A 23089-nucleotide genomic window follows, 5' to 3' on the forward strand; every position below is an offset into this window, starting at 1 on the left:
CCCAGTTGCATGTTGCATTTTGGCCACTAGAATATTACTTGCTAAGTGTTTCTTCAGTGTTGTTGATTGTATATTGGTGGCCAGATGAAGTTAGTACATCTGCCAAAGTTTCTAGCCTAGGTAGTAAAAATACTATCTTTGCCAAGTGGGATAAAGACAAATAAACTGGGAGAATATGTTTCTTGTACTCTTCAAAGAGGAAGTGGGAAAACAATGACGCTGCAGACAAAACATGAACAGGGGAACTTAGGGAAAGGAAATTGAACAGGTCAGGATTTTGATCATATCTTATTTTTAGCAAATCTTTGGAAAGTGCTGAGAAGATCCATTGTATGTGTTTGCAGGATCCTCTTGAGGATATGGCTTGGAGGTTGGCGGATGGTGTTATGCAGTGTTCTTTCAGAAGAAACATTACCTTTCCTGGGGTTAAGAATAGATTTGATCTAAATGCAAGCTACTACATATTTCTAGCAGATGGTGCAGCTGATCATGGTAATTATATTGATAAAAAACTACCTTTTAAAGTTTTTTTTCGCTCACTTTATTCCCTTCCCTCTTTTTTTGGGGAGACTATGGTAATTGCTCTTTTTTAAGATATACATTTGTGGGTAAAGAGTTATTAAACCCTCTTCCATTTTTGCCTGACAATTTGACTTTGGTTGACCTTCTAGCTTTGTTCCCCTGGAAACTAGGTAAAGGTAGTGTTTACTGGGTTATAAGGCACTCTGCTTATGATAAAAGTGATTTCTGGCTGGTAGACTGCATTTGGACCAGGAGTAAATACCTAGTAAGAAGCCATGTCTTTGGGCTTCCCTGAGTGCAGTGACATTGGCAGATCCTTTGCAGGGATGCTAGAAGCAGGACTTTGGGGTTATTGCAGGAGATATCGGCTCTTGTGGATGCCCTATCCAGTATGAATCTCATCGCCTTGGACCTGAGCTTTCTCCAGGGAGGTAGAGAGGGGTAAAGAGAATAGCTCCTGGACAGCTGAGTGAGCTTCCACAGGACCTCCCTTTGAAAAAGAATGCCTCATGGTGCCCTGCAGGTGTGCTGTGTTTCCTGTCCCATGTCCTTCTCAATCAGTCTGATGCCAAGTGTAGCCTAAGGTAGTTTTATGAGTTTGAATGTTTAGTTTATACTTAAGACTGCCCTGGTAGGTACCGCAACACATATTAATAAGAATAATTAGATTTTGTTTAAGGTCTTGGCTAATGATATTCTGAAGAACTGCAGGAAATGCCAAGGTAGTGTAATATTTAGTGACTCATCTCCCTGGAGATAATACTACCCCCAAACTTTGAGCATATGGCCTACTTTGAAAATGGTGAAAAGCTGAGCATATAGAATGGAAGGATAAGGGTGAGGTAAAAGAGGAGCAGGAACAGAAATGTGGTACAGGCAGAATTGTGAAAAGCCTTGCGTATTCTATCATGTCGTTTATTTTTTTATTTTTTATTTTTTTTGCCGGACGCGGACCTCTCACTGTTGTGGCCTCTCCCGTTGCAGAGCACAGGCTCCGGACGCGCAGGCTCAGCGGCCATGGCTCACGGGCCCAGCCGCTCCGCGGCATGTGGGATCTTCCCAGACCGGGGCACAAACCCGTGTCCCCTGCATTGGCAGGCGGACTCTCAACCACTGCACCACCAGGGAAGCCCAATCATGTGGTTTATTTTTAATTGAAGTATAGTTGATTTACAATGTTGTGTTAGTTTCTGGTGTATAGCAAAGTGATTCAGATATATATATATACATATATATATATATATATATATACTTTTTCAGATTCTTTTCCATTATAGTTTGTTACAAGATATTGAATATAGTTCCCTGTGCTATGCTGTAGGACCTTGTTGTTTACCTATTTTATATATAGTAGTTTATATTCTCTCATGTGGTTTAAATTGTGTACTATAAGTAAAGTAGGGATTCAAAAGGTTTTAAAGCAGGACAAAATATCAACTCAGCGTTAGAGAAAATTTAGGAATATTTGCAGCTTTAGCTGTGGATGATATGTTTGGTTATCTTAGTCAAATCATGTATTCGTACTTGCACCAGCAACAGCAAATGTAGCTGGAAATAATTTCCTGGTTAAATGATAATAATGAACAAAAATTACTTAGTACTTAATGAGTGCCAGTTGCTGGCTCAGCAGTATCATTAAGGTTTTCATTTTTATCTTCATAGAAACCTACATAAGATAAGTACTATTATTAACCTTATTTTATCTGGCAGGAAACAGGCTTAGAGAGGTTAAGTCATTTGCCCAGACAAGTAAATGGTAGAGTTGGAATTTGAACCTGAACTCTTTGACCTCAGAGCCCAAGTGTTTCACTTTCTAACATGGGAAATGTGGGAAATGAATTTTTAAGGAGAAGGTCAAATATTTGCATTTTTAAACAAATATTTCTAAAGTGCAGGTTATTGTCTTATTGTTATTATTGCAGCTGTCACTTATTGTATATTACATATATCTCATTTATTTCTCACAGAGGCTTTGTAAATAGATATTATGTTGCCCGTTGTAGAGATAAGAGAACTGGAGCCTAGAGTGGTGAAGTAACTTGTTCAAAATCAAACAAGTAGCAGTCAGGAATTAAACCCAACTCTGTTGCAATCACAGGAGTTGTGCCCTTTTCATCATATCAAACTGTTTCCTTTTGTGTCCAGCATGTTATACGTGCTCCATAAATGATTACTGACTTGAATGGATGACAAATTGCTAGGAGATTTTAACAGTTTGCATTTGTACTTTAAAAAAGTTTATACTTAAAAAGTTTATACTTTAAAAGAAAAGCAGTGTCATTTAAATGGGTGAATTCTGTTGTGCAATAAATTATGTATGGTTTTGGGTGTATGGTGATGCCAAAAATTTCTTCTTAGGCCAGCATTGTAGAATTTGGAATGCATTTTCTGATAGAAACAATATGTTAAGTAATAGTTCTAACATTTTCCTGGAAAAACCTAGTTTGTGGACGATTCATGTACAGAATAGAGCACTGTTTTATCTCCCTTTCCTGCTGGTGTTGCTGTGCTCGTGGCATGGTAGGGAGAATCTCTACCTTGTGTTTTGTGGTGTTTCCCAAAGCATGGGGCTCAAATAACCTGCTTCAGAACCATCTGGAATGACTGCTCAAAAGGCAGTTTCCCTAGCTCCATCCCACACTCTCTGTTGTTTGTGCTTGAAATCTGCATTTTAACAAGCATTTCAGGTAATTGTTCTGTATACTGTGGTTCGATAACTTACTGCTCTAGGACAATGTTCTTCCAACGAAGGTGTACATATTGTAAGGTAGTCCAGGGGATACAGAAAACAATACCAGAACTTTTTTCTTAGATTTATTTTATCTCACTAAAAATTTCTATTTTAATAGTGTTCATAATGTGTTAAAACAATAGTACATAAATACGTTTATTAACATAAATATACGTATGTCACAGACTCATTTTTGTTTTTTTTAAATTTTAAAAATTTATTTATTTTATTTTTTTTGACCGTGTTGGGTCTTTGTTGCTGTTCCTGGGCTTTCTCTAGTTGCGGCGAGCGGGGACTTCTCTTCCTTGTGGTGCGTGGGCTTCTCATTGTCGTGGCTTCTCTTGCTGTGGAGCATGGGCTCTAGGCACGCGGGCTTCAGTAGTTGTGGCACGCGGGCTCAGTAGTTGGGGCTCGTGGACTCTAGAGCACAGGCTCAGTAGTTGTGGCGCTCGGGCTTAGCTGCTTCACGGCATGTGGGATCTCCCCGGACCAGGGATCGAACCTGTGTCCCCTGCGTTGGCAGGCGGATTCTTAACCACTGCATCACGAGGGAAGCCCCCCATTTTTTTTTTTAAACTGGTGGAGTGCAAAGCAACAAAACAAAGCCTCAAAAAAACAAATCTAAACGTTACCGCTTCAGGGAATTCACTTTCTAGTTCCCTTGTATTGGGGAACAAAGTACAGTTACCACATAAATCAACTGTCACTTCTGATATCTAGTCATATGTATGTGGATCATTTATATGCTGTGCACTGCTTAAAAGCAGTGAGACTTTGTGAGGTTGAAACCATTTTTCAAAGCAGTCATATAATCTCTGTAACCCATGTTAATGTAGAATGAGGTCGTCCTGGGCAAATCTGTTTCTCAGGAGACATTGTTTACTGGCAGTCTGAAGGTCAGAGGGAACACCATGGTGAGTCAGATGCTTCAGATGATTCTTAAAGACTATGCCAAGCTCTGAAGGATGCTACATTATTAGTAAAAATAGAAAAATTAACTACTTTCTTCATCCAAATATGCAAAAGTGATTCAGCAAGAGTGATCAAAACTAAAATACAGGGGAAATTGCTTAACATTTTCAGATTTCAGATAACTTTTCAGGTTTTCATTTTCTACTAATTTTTCATGTTATCCTTATTTTTGCTGTAAGCTAGCACATAATTATCTTTCTGTTCTTTTTCTAACTGCTGAGGTTTTTTTTCACCCTTTCACAGGTAATTTTATTCTCTTCTCTGGGTGTCAACAATGCTCATAGATTGGAATTTGAAACATTCAGAAAACAGATACCTGAATATTGTCACATTTCTTTACATCACAATTTAATAACTATTGAACATTCATGTCTACTAAATGCAACGAACAAAACAATATAAATTTTTACCCGATTCCCTTGTAAACAAGGCTGGTGAAATCCATTGGTGACAAACGGAATTAATGCATTACACAAAGTCAGTGAGGAAAAAAACCTTCCCTGTGAGTAAATTATTCTCTTTATAAATAAACTCTGATTTTTCTTTCAGCACACATTTACAGACCTGGTCAATGAAAAGAAACAAGATATGTATTTTCCTTTAAAAAGAAAATGTTGAGAAATGGCCCACAATGGGAGAAGTCACCTAGGAAGAGGGGTCAGAAGCAAACTAAAGATAATTGAGAGTTGAAAGTACTGTCATATTTAGTAAAACAAATTTAAAACGTTTTTCTAACTGCTGTTTTGCCCCCAGAAAGCTGACTTTATCCTATCATGAAATAAGCAGTCATGTGAAATGCTGAGTGTTTGAACTGAAAGATAGAATTCACTTGGGTGAATAACTAATTCCCAATCTGGAAATCTACCAATTTAAATAATTAATGAAGTAGAGACCCTGTTATCACATGACCTGTTATTTTGACAATTTAGGAATAATACTGTAGAGTCGTGTACTACACATGAACCCAACGTTCCTTAGAGCATAACGCCTAAATTATAATGGAGCCATACAGTGGAACTTCAAGATTATGATGGACTTCTGCTTTAATGAAGGTTAAGTTCATCTTAGCCCATGGCTCCATGGTGAATCAGAGTTTAAAAACACTTTTCTTCCAACTTGACTCTCAGGCTGTTAGGAATGTGGTCTGGTTTTTATCACTACCACTCTACTAATACAGTATTTTTATATTCTTCAGTGCGTTTCTTGTCATTTTCAATAGTTTTTTTCATTCTTTTCTTTTTGACATTTTTGTAGCTTCTGATAGTTATTGTCTCTTTCTTCTTGACACAGGTCTCTAGGTGTTCACGATATAAAACTCTTCTCGTTTTCTGCTTTATCTCGGATCTTCTCTGTAATAACAAGCCATGATATAATAGTTCACCAAATGAATAACCTGGTGTCCAAACACCAGTTTTTGAATAGTCCATTTTATCTCTACTGTTTCAAAAGCCTTTTTATTATACATTAAAAATCTTTCAGTAAATCAAATTGTTTATAGTTTATTCTTCCAGTGATCTGTTTGTCTATTACTGCACTGGTTGAAATTACTATAGCTTAATAATAGGTTGTGAATTTTGATAAAGCATTGATACCCCTCCTAGCCTTCTTTTTCAGGAATTCAGGAATTCTTGCCTCTTCCTTGTGTATCGGCTCTTCTAGATAAAATTCAGAAATGATTTATCAAATTTCATTAAAAATCCTATTGGAGTTATGACTGGAATTGAAATGAAATTTTAGATTAATTTGTGGAATAATCAACGTCCTTGAGTCTCCCTATCCAGGAGTATATTGGGATATTTCATTTATTCAGATCCTGTGGTTTTCTTCATATCTTCCTGTAGGGCTTATTTATTTATGTTACTTTGTTCCTATGTATTTTATAGATTTCTAATACAAACTATTGTGAATGGGATTATTTTTTCTTACATTTTCTAAATTTGTTGGTGTATAGGAAAGTTATTGATCTTTGAATGCTTATCTCGAATGTAGCCACCTAGTTTTCCAGTTGATGGTCTTGGATTTTCTAGATGAAACATCATATCTTGTGCAAATAATGACAGGCATAGTAGCCCTCATTTTCTCTTTCCTTGTCTCACTGCATTGCTTACTTCTCCCAGAAAAATGTGGAATGGCAGTGGTGATATGGTAAGTATTCTTATCTTATCCCTGATTTTGATGGGAATGCTTCTGATATTCAGTGTCGTGTCATATTTTTCTGGTGGATATATTTTATTGTGTTTAGGAAATATTCTGTTCCTAATGTTACAAAGAGTTCATGTCATGGATGTGTGCTGAAGTTTATCATTACTTTTGTAGATTTCTGAATGGTGAACAATCCTCACTTTCCTGGGATGAAAGTCATGTCTTATTATTCTTATTATTGCATAATTGATTTAATTCACCAATGTTTTATTTAAGCTTTTCACATCTATATTCATAAATGATTTTGGTGTATGGTCATAGGATTCTGTGCGTTTGTGTGCGTGTGCATGTTGGCCTCATTTTGGTTTCAGTGTTATGATAATCTCATAGAAAGAACTCAAGAAGAGTTTAAATAAATATGAATTTTTAAAGTTAAAAAAATTTTTAAATGGTATGATAGAACTCATCCACATAACAGTCTGAGACTTTAGGAATGGAAATATTTGACTAATAAAATAAATTTTTATTGTTATAATTCTCCAGAGTTACTACTACTTTGATCAATTTTTGTAATTCTAGATTTCCTCAGAAATTCATCCATTTTATTTAGATTTTGAAATATTTTTGGCTGACTTAAAGTTGTATATAGCATTTTCACATAATTTTAAAGAATATGTTCTATATCAGCAGCTATGTCACTGTTTTCATTTCTAATATTGTTTGTGATATTTCTTTTTATCTTGTGGTCAGATTGTCAAAAAATCAATCGATTTTATTGGCCTTTTACAGAATTGATTTTTCTCATTTTTAGACTTACTGGTTTGTTAATTTCTACCTTTATTTTTTTTTATTTTTTTTTTTTTTGCGATACACGGGCCTCTCACTGCTGTGGCCTCTCCCGTTGCAGAGCACAGGCTCCGGACGCGCAGGCTCAGCGGCCATGGCTCACGGGCCCAGCCGCTCCACGGCATCTGGGATCTTCCCGGACCAGGGCACGAACCCATGTCCCCTGCATCGGCAGGCGGACTCTCAACCACTGAGCCACCAGGGAAGCCCTCTACCTTTATTTTTAATCAATCTTCCTTTTTGGTTTTCTGGGTTATGTTTTGTTTTAAACACATCTTGACTTAAATGATTATTTCAATACTTTAAAGTCTTTTTATATTTTTTTAAGGAAATGCTTTTAAGATGATTAAAAACTTCTTTTGAATAGTACCTTAATTACATCACATGTGTTTTGGTATGAAGTGCCTTCAATGTTATTCGTTTTAAGAAGACTTGTGATTTAAGTTTTGATTTCCTATTTAACCCAAGGGTTATTTAGAAGAGGAGTTTCTTTTTTTTTTTCGCGGTACGCAGGCCTCTCACTGTTGTGGCCTCTCCCGTTGCGAAGCACAGGCTCCGGATGCGCAGGCCCAGCGGCCATGGCTCACGGGCCCAGCCGCTCCACGGCATGTGGCATCTTCCCGGACCGGGGCACGAACCCGTGTCCCCTGCATCGGCAGGCGGACTCTCAACCACTGCGCCACCAGGGAAGCCCTAGAAGAGGAGTTTCTTAAATATCTAGCTGGACCATTTTTTCCTAGCTTTCTGTTGTTAATTTGTTTCATTTTAGATAGATAATATAACCTATATAAATATTTCTTTTTGGAAATCATTGAGATATAGTCTGTGATCTAACACTTACTTGTTTGAAATAAAGATTCATATATATCTCATATCAAATTTCTTAATTATTTTTATTCTTTTTGACACTTGCATTGTATTCTAAAAACAATGTATTTTCCATAATTTATTTACTCATTCTCCTAATGATGGACATTTAGCTTGTTTAAATTTTTTTTTAGCCAGTGTAAAAAGAAAGTATCTATTAACATGCTTATAGATATACCTTTGGTTAAAAATATACCTTTGGTAAGTATTTCTGTAAGATAGATCCCCAGAATGAACACACACCCATACATACCCATATACACAGACTAATTGAAATAATTCTATACATGCACAGATTTAATTTTATACATAATGAATATTATTATATACTAATACTACATATATTTATATTATATTAATACATGTGTATTAATATAATATCAATATATAATAGTATATATATATATCATGTCTATTGAAATTTATTTATTTTTTATTACCTTAAGAAATTTTGTTTCCATGCCATGCCATTGTCTCTCCATTCCTTCTCTCCTGAGAAAGTAATTCGTCTTCTTCTTTTTTTTTTGTTTTTAAATTTCAGGTCGGATTCATAAGCATTCTCAGCAACCTTTGATTACATATGACAAATATAATGTGACAGGCTATCCAGAGAACATAGGAGGATCCCATTCTTTACTCCTTCTGAAGGTTCATGGTAAGTTACATGTGTAACATTATTACTGCTTTGTGGAATTTACTTAACTTTGTGGAATAAATTTAGTGCTGGCTAGATTGAGAATGGTACCAGGCATAATTTAGCAAACGTTCATAAATCAATAACATTTGTAGGTAGCATAAACAATAACATTTGCAGGTAGCATTATCTATTTTAATGTTTGATAATTTTTATTAAAAATGAAGAGTAGGAATAATTCAGTGGTTTTAACCCTGACTGCATATTAAAATCACCAGAGGAGTTTTTAAGACATCTGTAATTTTTAAAAAGTACGATAGTCATCTCTAATTGCAGCCAGGATTGAGTATCATTGGGTTAATTAATTTAACTTTTATGAGACATTAATTATACCATTTATTAAAAATTGCTAATAAAAGAGTGGTTTGTGATTGTTTAATTATAATAGTAGTTTGGTTTCAAAAATACAATTTTTTTGTTGAAGAACTGATCAATGTACAAGTATTTGAGGGTATACAAAGAACTCAGTGCTATACTTAGGTATTATATACTTAAAGTGATGAAGGGAACCAAGTTGGAAGAGCAGTAGCCTAGAAATAAGGCTCTGATGTACTCTGGTTCTACAAGTGAAAGTTGATTCCATTTGAAAAGTAGTCCAGTTGATTATTGAAAAACGTGATTGAAAAATAGGGAAATAGTGTAAGTGTATACTATACTATACTATTGTAATGTATTAATATTGGTGGGAACTTTCCTTAATTGGTGTATTTCCTTTATATTCTCCAGAGTTATCCATTCTAGTGAGAGTTTCAATAAAGCTTGAAGCTATCTTTATTGTTGCTATTTTGCTTCTACCAGTAGCTCTAGTTGAACAGTAATTGGATTCAGAAGTAATGTGCCTATTTGTTTTCCATTATTTTTTGGAGTGAAATGTGAGAAGATTCTGAGATAAGTTCAGAAAGGCTGTATAACTTCAGACAGTATAATTATTAAGAGCACAGTTATTCAAACCAGCCTGGGTTCAAATTCCAACTCAGTAACCTTGGGCAAGTTATTTAACTTCTCTGTGCTTTCCTTCTCCATACAGCAAAACTGGAATAATAATTATACTTTATAGGAATTGTTGTAAAGATCAATTAGATTAATACACATAAAGCACTCAGAGACAGTGCTTGGCACGAAATAAGAGCTTTGGAAGTGTTAGCTATTAGAAGTAGTAGTGGTGGTGGTAAAAGCATTGATATTTAGGTTATGTTTATGTCAGCTGAATGTATTTTTGTTGGCTATTTACATTTTCTACGCATTTGGCTTGGTCATTTAAGAGACAGCTTAATTAGACTGTGTTGTCAACCGTTGCATTTTGTCACCTGTAGGTGCCTTAATGTTTGTGGCATGGATGACTACAGTTAGCGTAGGTGTACTGATTGCCCGGTTCTTCAAACCTGTTTGGTTAAAGCCTTTATTTGGTGATGCAGCTTGGTTTCAGGTAGGTGGAGAAAAAGGTTAATGCAATTTCCATATTATTTGAACATTGCAACATGAAAACACATGAAGTAAGCGGATTTTTTTTTTTGTTTATGTATGGTTATAGTTGTAATTTTGGAATCCTCATAATTTCTTTTTGTTCTTTGGTTTCCTAACCAACTGAGAATAGACACAAGGTACTTGATGGAAAAAAAAATAAAGACAGCTCTATGAAGGGCCAGGCTGTATTGGAGAATGTATCAGTGCCATGTGCGTTTCTTTGGAACATGGATTTTGGGACCCAAACGATCTTGAGTTACATGTCTAGTTGCACAAGAAGAGACTAGAAGAACATTTACCCACTGCACTGAGTACAGATGGGTTGAGGAAGGCAGCAGAGAAGAAGAAAGAAATAGTGGGTGCTTACTATGTTGCAAAGCAGTGGTCTGTCCTCTGGTTGATGGGCCAGTGAATGTTAGGCCGTCCCTAGCTCACCAGTCAAGATCATGTATCTCCTGTGTGGATGGGAAGAGAAATTAAAAGTGTCCTTTTTAATGCTGTCCCTTCCCGTGGGATGAGGAGGCAGTCTTTTAATAGAAACATGAGCAAGAGTCAATAAATACCCCTCAAGACAAAACAAAACAAACCTTTATCTTTCATTTGTCATGGAGTATAGATATTTGCACATTTAGTGGAAGATCAATGACTATGTGTTGAGATAGAATATACATGTCTGCTTATAGAAAAAAATACTGCTTATTGGAACAGTTTTGACTTTATAAGAGGTATTCTTGAAACTTTATATAAATTTGTAGCTTTTAAGATTTACCTTATCTAAAATTGTTTCTTGCTTTTGGCTGGCAGTGTTAATCTGTTCTATTTGTTCTCAGTAATGACTGCTACATCCTTGCTCCTGTCTCTGCCTTTGATTGCTCTCTCTCTCTCTCTCTCTCTCTCCCCTCTTCTCATGTGGATATTCCCAACTGGAAAACTCTTTATGTCTCCTCTTTACCAATTCAAACCCTCCACTGTCTTTAAAACTATGGTGTCTCTATGTATATAGGGTGACTATATGTTCTACTTTCTGCTGATGTGTGTATATATATATATGCACACACACCCCATATATGTCTGTCTGTGTGTGTGTGTGTGTGTGTGTGTGTGTGTGTGTGTATCTATCTGTGTATATAGTGATTATATGTCGTACATTCTCTGGGATAGTTTTTGTTTGCACCAGTTATCCTCACATAGTCAACTAACAGTGCCCATTTTCACTCTCGGTATTCTCCTCATTTGGATAATGAATTACACATTTCAAATATGTTCTCTTATCTGCTCAGTTAAATCCCAGACTCCCCAGGAAACAGTACTTTCTGTTTCCTTGCAGTTTCATTGTATCCAAGCACTGTGCTTGGTGGTGGAACTTAATAAATGTGTTTGGAAGAAAATGATGGACTTCGCAAGCAAGTGCTCTGTGTGTGTGAAATATCCATTCCTGCTGTTCTGGGCAGGTGGATTCTTGGCAGATGCTTTAGAATGCTGAGGTTGGCAGCTTAGGCTTTTCTTTAAAGTTCAGTGGAATAGTAAGATTTTTGTTTTTAACTGACCACAAATTGTGGCTAGGTGTCAATTGAATGCATGCCTTCTGTGAATCTCATCCCATGACCTTCACAGTGACGTCAACTCCTTTCTCTTATGTAGTTAACTCTCTTCTCATTTGTGATTTCATCCTTGCAGGTACATCGAATGCTCATGCTTACTACTTCTGCCCTCACTTTCATTGCTTTTCTTCTGCCTTTTATTTACAGAGGAGGCTGGAATTGGGTAAGTAGATCTTAAAAAGAATGTTTTTATTCTATTTATATGTTTAAAATTCATTTTGGTGCCAAAGGAGATTGCTGTTTTATCCTCAGATGATGGGTAAAAAGATATTTCTGCGTGTATCCCTCTTTCCTTCCTTTTTAAATCATCTGATGACTATTTCACATGGTTGGTGGTCAGGGATGAAGTGAGAATGTAAGTGCAGATTACTTGGTAATGGAATGTATTTTTAGACTGCCTCAAATTTTAAATATACACTATATAGCTTTAATAAATTTTCTTGCTATAGAATGGTACAAATTGAAAGCATTATATCTGAGGAACATGAACACTGTAAGTGGTTTTCTCTAACTAATACTATGACTATCACTAAGCTAACATTAGTTGCATTCCTACTGAACAAACTGTGCTAAGTGCTTTACATGTGTTATCAAATTTAAACCTCAAATGAAGTTGTTATTGATAATAATCCCATGTCACAAATGAAGAAACTGAGGCTTATTCTCAAATGTGTATCTCCAGCTTGGACCTCTACCCTGATTGAGACTCACACAAGCAGCTGTCTACTCAGGAACTCAACTTGCATGTCTAAGGCACCTCAAACGGAGTTCCTGACCTCTCCTCCCAATCTTGCTCCATGTGCTGCCATCCCCATATTAGTTGTTTGCAGTTCCCTTCTTAGGCCAAAACATTGGAATTATTCTTAACTTTGCTCTCACGCCCCATGTCAAATCCATCAGGAAATCCCATTGGCTTTACATGTCAAAAACACCACTTTTCACCATCACTGGCACTACTATGTGGCTTCGAGCCACCATCATCTTTTGCCTGGACTTTTTTGCAGTCGGCACCTAATTGATCTCTCTACTTCAACCCTTGCTCGTGTACAATCTGTTTTCAACCAAGAAGCAGAGTGATTTTTAAAAAATGTAAATCAGATGATGTCATTCCTGTGCCCCAAACTGGTTTCTCTAATGCCTCTCAGTTTTTCTCAAAGTTAAAACCAAAGTCCTCCATGATTGGCTCCCAGTTACTCTCTGAATTGATCTGCTCTTTTCCTCATCCAATAGCTCATTTCATTTCACACTGGGCTAATGCTAGGTATGCTCCTGCTTTATAGTCTTTTTTTTAAATTAATTATTTATTCTGCTTTATAGTCTTTGCAAAGATTCTTCCTTCTGCCTTGGTCATGCCTCCTCTACTCCCTCACCTTCTTCAAGTCTTTGCTCAAATAATAGCTTCTCAAAGAGCCCTGCTCTGCTTCATTTTTTTTCCTGAAGCAATCTTTACCTTATGTCGTTTCAGATAATTTACTTAAATATTATATCTTTTCTTTGTCCGTCTTCTCACACTAGTATGTGAACTCCATGAGAAGACAGGATATTTACTGGTATGTTTGCTACTGTATCTCTAACACCTAGAACAGATTCTGGCACATGAGATATTCAGTAGATATTTATGGAATGAATGAATGAGGCTTACTGAGAATTGGAGATGTACCTAAGGTCAGAGCCTGTGCTTCCATTATACTCTTCTAGTTTAAGAGCCAGTCAGAATTTGATATTAAAATTTAATATTTCAGTTTGGGCTGTTGCTACAAGGGCTAAGATTGATGACTCTTGGGTCACAATATTATTAGGAAACCTCTTTTCTGCTTTTTAGGTAGTTTATAGATTGATCAACCTATTTTTTAAAAAAAATTTTATTGGGGTATAATTGGTTTATAATGTTGTGTTAGTTTCAGGTGTACAGCAAATTGAATCTGTTACACATATACATATATCCACTCTTTTTTAGATTCTTTTCCCATATAGGCCATTACAGAGTACTGAGTAGAGTTCCCTGTGCTCTACAGTAGATCCTTATTAGTTATTTATTTTATATGGGAAAATAAAAGTAGTGTGTATATGTCAATCCCAATCTTCCAGTTTACCTCTCTTCCCCCACCCCCTGGTAACTGTAAGTTTATCTTCTACATCTGTAACTCTATTTCTGTTTTGTAGATAAGTTCATCTGTACCCTTTTTTTAGATTCCGCATATAAGCAATATCATATGATATTTGTCTTTCTCTGACTTACTTCACTCAGTATGACAATCTCTAGGTCCATCCATGTTGCTGCAAATGGTGTTATTTCATTCTTTTTTATGGCCGAGTAATATTCCGTTGTATATATGTACCACATCTTCTTTATCCATTCCTCTGTTGATGGACATTTGGATTAGATTCCATGTCCTGGCTATTGTAAATAGTGCTGCTATGAACACTGAGGTGTATGTATCTTTTCGAATTATGGTGTTCTCTGGATATATGCCCAGGAGTGAGATTGCTGGATGGTATGGTAGCTCTATTTTCAGTTTTTTTAAGGAACCTCCATGGTCAACCTAATTTTTTTTTAAAGGAAATTATGAAGATTTTCTGATATGACTCAAGATATTGAAACTTTATTTTATCCAGGTATTTGGACAAGTGTTAATACTTATTTTGTAAAATTTGTAGTTTGTAGTCTTTGCAGTTTATGACTATGGTAGTAAAAAGGTTAAGAGCACAGTTGTACAGCCAGACTGCTTGGATTCAAATCCTCATGTCATCATTTATTACTTGGGACACGCTGGGCAAGTTGCTTAACTTCTCTGTCCCTCGGTTTACTCAAGTGGGGATAGTAGAGTATCTATCTTATAGGCTTTCTGAGGGTTGAGAGTTAATTAACTGAAAGCACTTAGGATAGTCCCAGCACATTCTAAATATATAAGAATTTTGTTGCTGCTGTTACTGTTTTTTATTAGAGAGAGGCACTTTCCATCTCCAGGGTCCAGGTTATAACTTATCTGTGTATAACTGAGTCCATGACTTGAAAGTTTTATAGTGCTCTTCTGTCAACTTTTAGTTCCTAATTTGCAAAATCTTCCTATCTTGGCTTGGAAACCACTCTGTCCTTGTTCTAGATCACAGGTTTTAGAGCCTTCCCAAGCATGGGAGTCAGTGACAACAGACTGTGATATCCCTCTATTTAAACGTGTAACGTATTAGAGCATCTTCTTAATTCTTCTCTTAAGTTTTTAAATGAAATAATTGTGCAAAGTGGTCTAATCCAACTGTCTGCTGTTTTCAGCAGGCACACATCACTGAGGGAGGAGTGTAACCGAAACTGTTGAGATATTGTGTTGATGATTTTTCTTGGTTTAGACCTTCGTTCTGAACAGAGGAGATGAGATTTTAATACAGTGGTTGTGCAGGTTGTTCTCTTGATCAGCAAACATTTATTGAGTGACTAAGGCTCTGTTAAGCATATGGGTTACAAGGAATCAAGTAGAACCTTCAGCTCCAGGAAACATAGAGGTCTGAACAAGTAATTAAAATACACTGGGTTGATTGTTCCTGACATGCAGATACTAACTAGTCCTAGGTGGGCTTCAGATGGCTGTGCTGGTGTTGGTGGTCATCTAACATCCTGATGGGAAGAGGCAACATTCTGTGCATGGATTCCACCACAACCATGTACACACTGTGTGGCCTTGGATGCATTACTTGATATCTCTGAGCCTCAGTTCCCCCATTTGTAGAAGTGGGATATTGATAACTAACTGTCAAGCATCATAGTGAACATTAGTGATAATATGTATGAAGTCTGTGCCTGGTATAGACACTCAGTGAATGGTGCCTGTTATTATAACTATCATTATTAAATGTTTAAAGCTACAGAAAAACGCTAAGAATACATCTGTGTGTATTATTTTTAACCTGAGGGTTTAATCGATGGGCAAGATTGAGACCATTAAAATGATATAACTTTGTTCAGCATGCAGGTTATCACCCATACCTTGGTTGTACAGTGATGATTTTAGCAGTTCTTCAGCTTCTTTCGGCAGCCTTCAGACCACCTTTACATGACCCAAGGTACTTAAGTCTTTATTTATAAATGCTTTTAATGTAGATGTCATTAGTTGGGAAACCAATTCCTTTTTTGCATCTTATAAAATTCAGTGATAAATTATACTTACTTTAAAAGGTTTTAAAATGTATTTCAGATATCTAATTCCTAGGCAATAGGGAAATTACATGCTTTTTATTCTCTTAGGAATTAATTGTAATTCCATAACTTTCAAGAATACTGACTGGTTCTTTATTTGGTAGAAGGCAAATGTTTAAGTGGACTCATTGGAGTATGGGAACAGCTGCTAGAATAATAGCAGGTAAGTAATTGTGATGCTACTTATTCATATATAATTGCAGGTTGTTTATATTGCAAGTTGTAATTTGGCTTAAATGATTTTTAGATGCATTAGTAATTGGAGTAATTTGCTGTTGAGGAGAAATCAGTCAAACATTGAAATCCAGAAAGTAATTTCTAGAGGTAACTATTTAAGCCATTACTTCAGTTTCAAGGTTTTTAAAATGACTTTAAAACTCTCCTTTTGAGACTTTTTTTTAGCATTTGCCTTTGCCAACAGAATAAGCTATGCCGATGACCAAACATTTAAGCAGCTCAACTTGAGGGTCAGTCGTGGGTTGGGCTGAAGTGGGCTACAGGGTCCCAGCCCTCTGTCTCCAGGTTTTCTCCATGGGGATGGTACCTTCCAGGGAAAGGTGTTTTTCAAAAGTCAAGTGTAATTATCCAGTGTACTTTGATGCTTTATTTAAGAAATATCTAAGCTGACACCTCCTACCCTCACATTTCTACAGTCTGTAGAAATTCGTGGAAGGGGAGGTATAATCAGAAATGGTTTCCATACGTTTCTCGCTTCCTACATTGCAGACTTAAAACATTTTGAAAAATTTGGGTACCTCTTTTTTAACAATTGGTAGATTGTAATTATAATTTCCCATCTTAGCCTTTCTGGTGTTAAAATAAAAAAAAAGACTAAATTAACTATTTGGTCTTAAATATTAATCTAATTGATATCATAAACTCTTCTAGTATATTTTACTTGATATAATTAGCACACATGCATACATGCATACACAGTTACCTCTTGAATTGCATTTGAGTATATGTATTTATTCCTTATGAATGTAGTGGCAACAATGTTCCTGGGAATGGATTTACCAGGATTGAATCTTCCTGGGCCATGGAAAACCTATACAATGATTGGATTTGTAGCCTGGCATATTGGGACAGAGATTGTTCTGGAGGTACACACTTACCGACTCTCTAGAAAAGGTAACCTGTTGAAAGAGCAGTGTTATGTAGAATCACTTTTATACAAACTGTTGGAATATAATTAGTTTCTTGACACTAATTGTTGACTCTTACATGGTAGCTTACTAAAAGTTTCTCTTTTGATTACTCAGTCTGTGGTAAAAATAGTGGAAAATTTCTGCGTTTGTTTTTTATATTCATTAGTATTAGAATCAGTGAGTAAAATGCAAGGGAAAGAGGTTTTAGGGAAGAGGCCTTCTTTGTAGGTACTTTTTACTTTTCATGGTGGTCTGACTTGGGGCTAGAATGCACTGAGAGCCCTGAATGCCTGGAGCTGAGAGACCCCTGAGATGGAGGAAGAAGAGATGCCCATGGTCAACACAGGACAAAGCTGCAGACAGATTTTACCTATTTGACAAACTTCCTGTGTGCTGTCACTTAGGTTGCCCTATACATCATATGTAGCTAGCTAACCAACACGCTAGATAGGAAGGATTTATTTTGCCGGTGCTCTCTAGTGGCAAGGTCTGTTTTGGTCTCACCTCTAGGCAGGGTAAGATACCTGTAGCCATTAGAAGAGATTAGTAGAGAATCAGTGATATTTTAGCTTGATTTCTAGTCTGACTGTCTTTTGTGTCCTATCTAGTTCTCAGCCCCTCAAATAAGTAAAGGTGGCCTTCTAAAAACAAAACCTGTTTGTTGTCTAGTGTGTGTGCTGTGAATCTAGGAGCCTGGGCAGCTTTTAGGAACTGAGTACTAAATATCTGTCCTACCATTTTTTGGTTCTTGATAGGGTCACATACATAAGGGTTTGAGTCTTTTTTTGATGTTTTTAATTGAAGTATGGTTGATTTACAATATTGTATGGGTTTTGAGTCTTAAAGGACTTTTGATCGCTAGATTATGGCTTGCTATTTAAAATACATATGTACTTAAAACTTGGATTGTTAGGAGTTTGGTATGGTGTTTATTGACTAGGAGAAAGTCTTTTAACAAATGTATGCTGTAGCCAGCTTGACCTAATTTGTGAGAGCCTTAAGTATTCAAGAAGTTTGCAACATTTGGTCACTTGAAATGGGAGAATGAACATCCTGGAAATCAGCAAACGCTACAAATCAGGTTTTTTTTTTTTTTTTTTGAGAATTAGTTTATCTGCATACCCACTGGCCTTACAAACTTATGTTCTTATTCTTGACAGATGAAATATTGGATGATGATAGAATTCAGATCCTCCAGTCATTTACTGCAGCTGAAGCAGAAGTAAGTCTTTTTTTCTTCTTTATTGACACAAACCTTAATGATAGCTATTCTTTTTTTTCATATCTCAATTTTTTTCTTTCAGGGTTATGCTTTTAAAAAGGCAGTGTTAGCAATTTATGTCTGTGGGAATTTGACTTTTCTCACTATGTTCTTATCTGCAATCAACCATCTATGAGCGAGCGAAGACCTTGGCTTTTGCAGACCAGGTGATAATTATCATGAAGCCAAAAAACTTGATGCCTGTATCGACTGGAGTGTATTCATGACTTCTAATTAGGAAGACCAGGCCATGTCTGTAGAGAAATTCGGAAGTCTGGTCTTTAGAGATCAACATTCACTAGGGTCCTATGGGCTACAAACTGATGTCAAGCTTTTACGTATTATTCTGAGTCTTAAAGGGAAGATTGTACTTGAGGAGAAATGACTCAAATATTTTTTATGCTGAAGTTTTAAGAATGTTAGCATGTAAGAAAATAACTGGAAAAACATAAAAGATGTCATAGGATAAAATGCAGATAGTATTAAGGTAAATATATTTTGGACTATAAAGGTGCTGTGGTACTTTAAAGAAAACATTTATTTTTACTAGTTTATCTGAATGGCCTTTTTTTAGGATTTTTTTCCCCTTACCCCCTTTCTTAAAAATTTTTTGGAAACACGTTTTTCGGTCCAGTGTTTTGGACATATCCTTTGTTTCATGTATTTTGTTACTTCCCTGGTAAAGGTGAAAGTAGGGCTAACACCATTTCATTAACATTTAAATATATTATTAATATTATAATTTCTTTCTTAGCAGTGAAATGCAAGTGTGCATCTTCTGATTAAGAGTGTCTTTATATATTCAGCTACAGAGCTAAAATGGCATTCTATATGCTAATTGTTTTGACTCTGAGGTTGTCTTAGCCTTTGGAGATTGTAGACTTGCATTTCAAAATTAATAAAATTCACTCTTGTGAACATATTTAAGAGTTATTCTTTGTCCTTGTGGTAATAAAATAATATGGGTGGTACTGTTTTGTTAGAAGATCCTGATGCTATAATGAATTAGAATTATCAATGTTATTTCCCTTCCGGTTCCAATAATTTCTATTTTATGACTGGGTCTCATGTTTGCTATGAGGACTTCTAGCCAGTGGGTGGCGCCATAATACTACTGCTTTGTTACTGTTCACTTGTGCGGATTCATTTTTAGTACTTAGATAATATCTTGGGATGGCATTTCTCTTAAAATTCACCAACTCTTAATATTTATTTGAAAAATTTCTGTCTTTTTTTCTTTTCCTAACAGTTATAGGTTACAAACTGAAATTAGGGACCAATGTTATTTTCTGGTTTCAATTCTATTTGTTTTCTAACCATGATTGTTTATAACCGTTGTTTGATACTTCCCTTTACATTCCCGTGACCTTGTAACAAATGAACATAACTATCTTAGGCAGAGGAAACAAGCAAAACTCTACATTCTTAAAATAAAAAGTTTAGGGAGGCATATTTTACTTTTTTATGTGTTCTTTCTAATTGGTCCAAGGACCTAAATTCTACCTGGCATAAATAATAGCCTCAGCGATGTATCTTACATCTTTCACTGGGTAAAATGATATGTTTTTGTTCTTTATACAGGTGTTTATCATAAGTAGCTTAGGGTTTGAGATGTGAACTTTCCATGTTTATGTTCTGTAAGTGCCAGGCTATTTACAGTCTAAACTTTCCTTTTGAATGTCTTTATTTAAAAACATTTTGTTTAGTATAGAAAGTTAAATGTATACTAAAATATTTTCCTCTAACTTTCAATTATTAGGGGCCTAAAGGTTAATAAAATTCTCTTAATAAATTATATTATACATTTGACAAGGAAAGATTTGTTTAAGGAGAAGATGAACCTTGGTGGGTTTCGTTTTCAAATTCGTGAGCTTGCTGGATTTCCAGTGCTGAGGCTAACCTATTTTAACTTTTCTTTTTCATTGATTCATCTGTTGGCACTATTTTGATATATCATCAATTGATATACAGAGTTGTCCAAAGAAGTCTTTGTCATCTAACCTTAGTAGACCAACAAACCTTTTCATTAATATCAAATTATGATTCTTCTGCTTATGAATGGTTGACATCTACAAATTGAAAATGCCTATTCGTTGCTCCTCTCAGTTTTCCTTCTTGATTTTGTAATAAACAATCTGGTTTTTTAAAGTTTTTTTTTTTTTTCAGTACGCGGGCCTCTCACTGTTGTGGCCTCTCCCGTTGCGGAGCACAGGCTCCGGACGCGCAGGCTCAGCGGCCATGGCTCACGGGCCCAGCCGCTCCGTGGCATGTGGGATCTTCCTGGACCGGGGCATGAACCCGTGTCCCCTGCATTGGCAGGCAGACTCTCAACCACTGCGCCAACAGGGAAGCCCTAAAGATATCTTTTGATAGGAGTAATTGTTAAACGAAATGCCTTTATATCTTCAGCAATGTTGCCCCAAATAGCAAAATCATGAGTTTTCTTCTTAAAGATGGGTTCTTCTATAAAATAAAAATAACTATTTATTTTTGAAAAAAAAGTGAAACAAATTCTCGAAAGTTGTGGTTGGGGTAGCATTCATAACTGAGGCTATTTTTGTTTTTATTATTTTCTTATCTTTGGAAATCAATCTTAAGGACGTGGGTAGCCTATGGCATAAGTTATCGAATAACACTTTAGTGCCTACTTGGTTATTAGGATTTTGGCTCTAATGTGTGTTAAGTGATATTCATCCCTCCACATCTTGCCCCAGTCCAGGTTGTGGTGGGAAGAGACAGATGCAGCAGATGCCAACCAGGAAGCCCTAGGGGGGACCTGTAGCTTTTGGCTGAAATTTTATTTGTCTGTATATTCTGGTGAAGCAAGGAAAAAAAAAGGACAAAGGTCCTTGTTTAAGATAATCCATTGTAGATGGGAATGAAAGAAAAGATTCTTCTAAGCTCTTTTCAAATCAGATTAGGTTACACACTGTCACTGTGCACACCCTGCTTCTTTCCTTCTTGCCCAATACCCACCAGGCTCATCTCTGCACCCAGGTCACTGATGGTCACCTGTCTGGAATGCCCTTTCTGTTCCCTTCTTTCTAGCAAAAACTAGTTTATTAAGTTCTGGCTCAAAAATCCTTCTTGTTTTTGGAGGCTTCCCTGACTGTTCCTTCTACATAGGTGTCTCCTGACCATCCTTGTAAATGGTATGCTGGGAGGCAGATAACCCTGTACATGAAAAAGACTGGGAGTCTGGGAGCGGAGCTGGAAGACCTAAGCATGCTTGTCTGATTTATAAGACTCATGTCGTTGGGCAAATTGCTCATTTTCTCTGAGCCTCATTCCTTCATCTGTAAAGCCCATCTCACAGGGCAGTTATGAGGAAGGAAGGAAGTGGTACCAGCAAAAGGTGCTTTGTACATGTTGTTGATGATGTCATTGCTTTTGATTACAGTGTTAAACTTTAGTAGTTTTTACCTGTGGAATGTGTAGTTTTTATTTGATAAAAAATTTGATATTCACCTTGAAAACATTATGCTAAGTGAAATAGCCAGACAAGAAAGGACCTCTATTATATGATTTATTTACTTGGAGTACCTGGACTAGTCAAATTCATAAAAAGTAGAAGGGTGATTACCCAGGACTGGGGGAGAGGGAGGAATGGGGAGCTGTTATTTAATGGGTACAGAATTTCTGTTTGGGATGATGAAATTGTTCTGGAGGTTGATAGTGGTGATGCTTACATAACACTGTGTATGTACTTAATGCACTGAATTGTATCCTTGAAAGTAGTTACAGGGGAAAATTTTGTGTTATGTATATTGTACCACAATAAAAAAAAATTAAAAATTTGATGTTTATAGGAACACTATTCACAATACCCAAATGATGGAAACAGCCCACATGTCCATCAACAGATAAATGAATAAGCAAATTGTGGTACATACATACAATGAAATATTATTCAGTCATAAAAAGATATGAAGTACTGATGCATGCTGTCACATAGATGAACCTTCAGAACATTATGCTTCTCCATGGCTACCAGAGACGTCAAAGGGCTGGAATAAGAAGAGGAACAGCAAATAAACAAATAAACAAACAAAAAAACTATTATGCTAAGTGAATCAGACACAAAATGTCACATATTATGATTATATGAAATATCCAGAATAGGTAAATGCATAGCAACAGCAGAGTGGTGGTTGCCAGGGCCTTGAGGGGAGGGAGTGGAGGAGGGAATGGGGAGTAATTGCATGATGGGCATAAGATTTTATTTTGTGGTGCTGACAATATTTTGTTGATAGATAGAGGTGGTGGTTGTACAACATTGTGAATATAAGAAATGCCATTTTAAAAGGATTATTTTATGTTATGTGAATTTCACCTCAGTAAAACAAATATTTATCTGATTACTACTCTTGGATTATATCTTTGGGTGGAAAGATCTGGGAGGTTTGCTTGCCCTAAAATTCATATCAGCTTAATTTCTTATTTCGTTATCAAATAAGTTAATGTCATTTTATATAATGCCTGGTCATATAACTCTGGTTTAGAGGCGAGACAGTTCCTAGAACATATCTTTATTTTTCTCCAGTGGTTTTTCATGGATTTTATTAATTTTTAAAATTTATTTATTTTATTTTTTACCAAAAACCTTAAGTAGTGATTTCCCCCCCAATTTTTATTTTATTTTTTTAAATAGA

General features: G+C 36.1%; 1 protein-coding gene across 6 annotated transcripts in view; it reads left to right on the forward strand.

Annotated features, from left to right (window-relative positions):
- Positions 1–22795, forward strand: part of FRRS1 (ferric chelate reductase 1) — a 54475-nt gene extending 31680 nt beyond the window's left edge. For 5 of the 6 annotated variants that reach the window (XM_033433549.2, XM_004263071.3, XM_033433539.2 and 2 more), the window contains exons 8-16: positions 345–492; positions 8622–8735; positions 10088–10200; positions 11916–12002; positions 15798–15895; positions 16133–16191; positions 17016–17159; positions 18337–18398; positions 18481–22795. In XM_033433549.2, coding sequence (XP_033289440.2) covers positions 345–492; positions 8622–8735; positions 10088–10200; positions 11916–12002; positions 15798–15895; positions 16133–16191; positions 17016–17159; positions 18337–18398; positions 18481–18573 — 918 coding nt within the window. In that variant the 3' untranslated portion in view covers positions 18574–22795. Of the gene's footprint in view, positions 1–344; positions 493–8621; positions 8736–10087; positions 10201–11915; positions 12003–15797; positions 15896–16132; positions 16192–16275; positions 16968–17015; positions 17160–18336; positions 18399–18480 lie in introns of those variants that run through there. The other variant, XM_049714689.1, reaches the window with a different exon arrangement.
- Positions 22796–23089: the final 294 nt, after the last annotated feature.

Source organism: Orcinus orca, chromosome 1, assembly GCF_937001465.1.
Source record: "Orcinus orca chromosome 1, mOrcOrc1.1, whole genome shotgun sequence".
NCBI lineage: Eukaryota > Metazoa > Chordata > Mammalia > Artiodactyla > Delphinidae > Orcinus > Orcinus orca.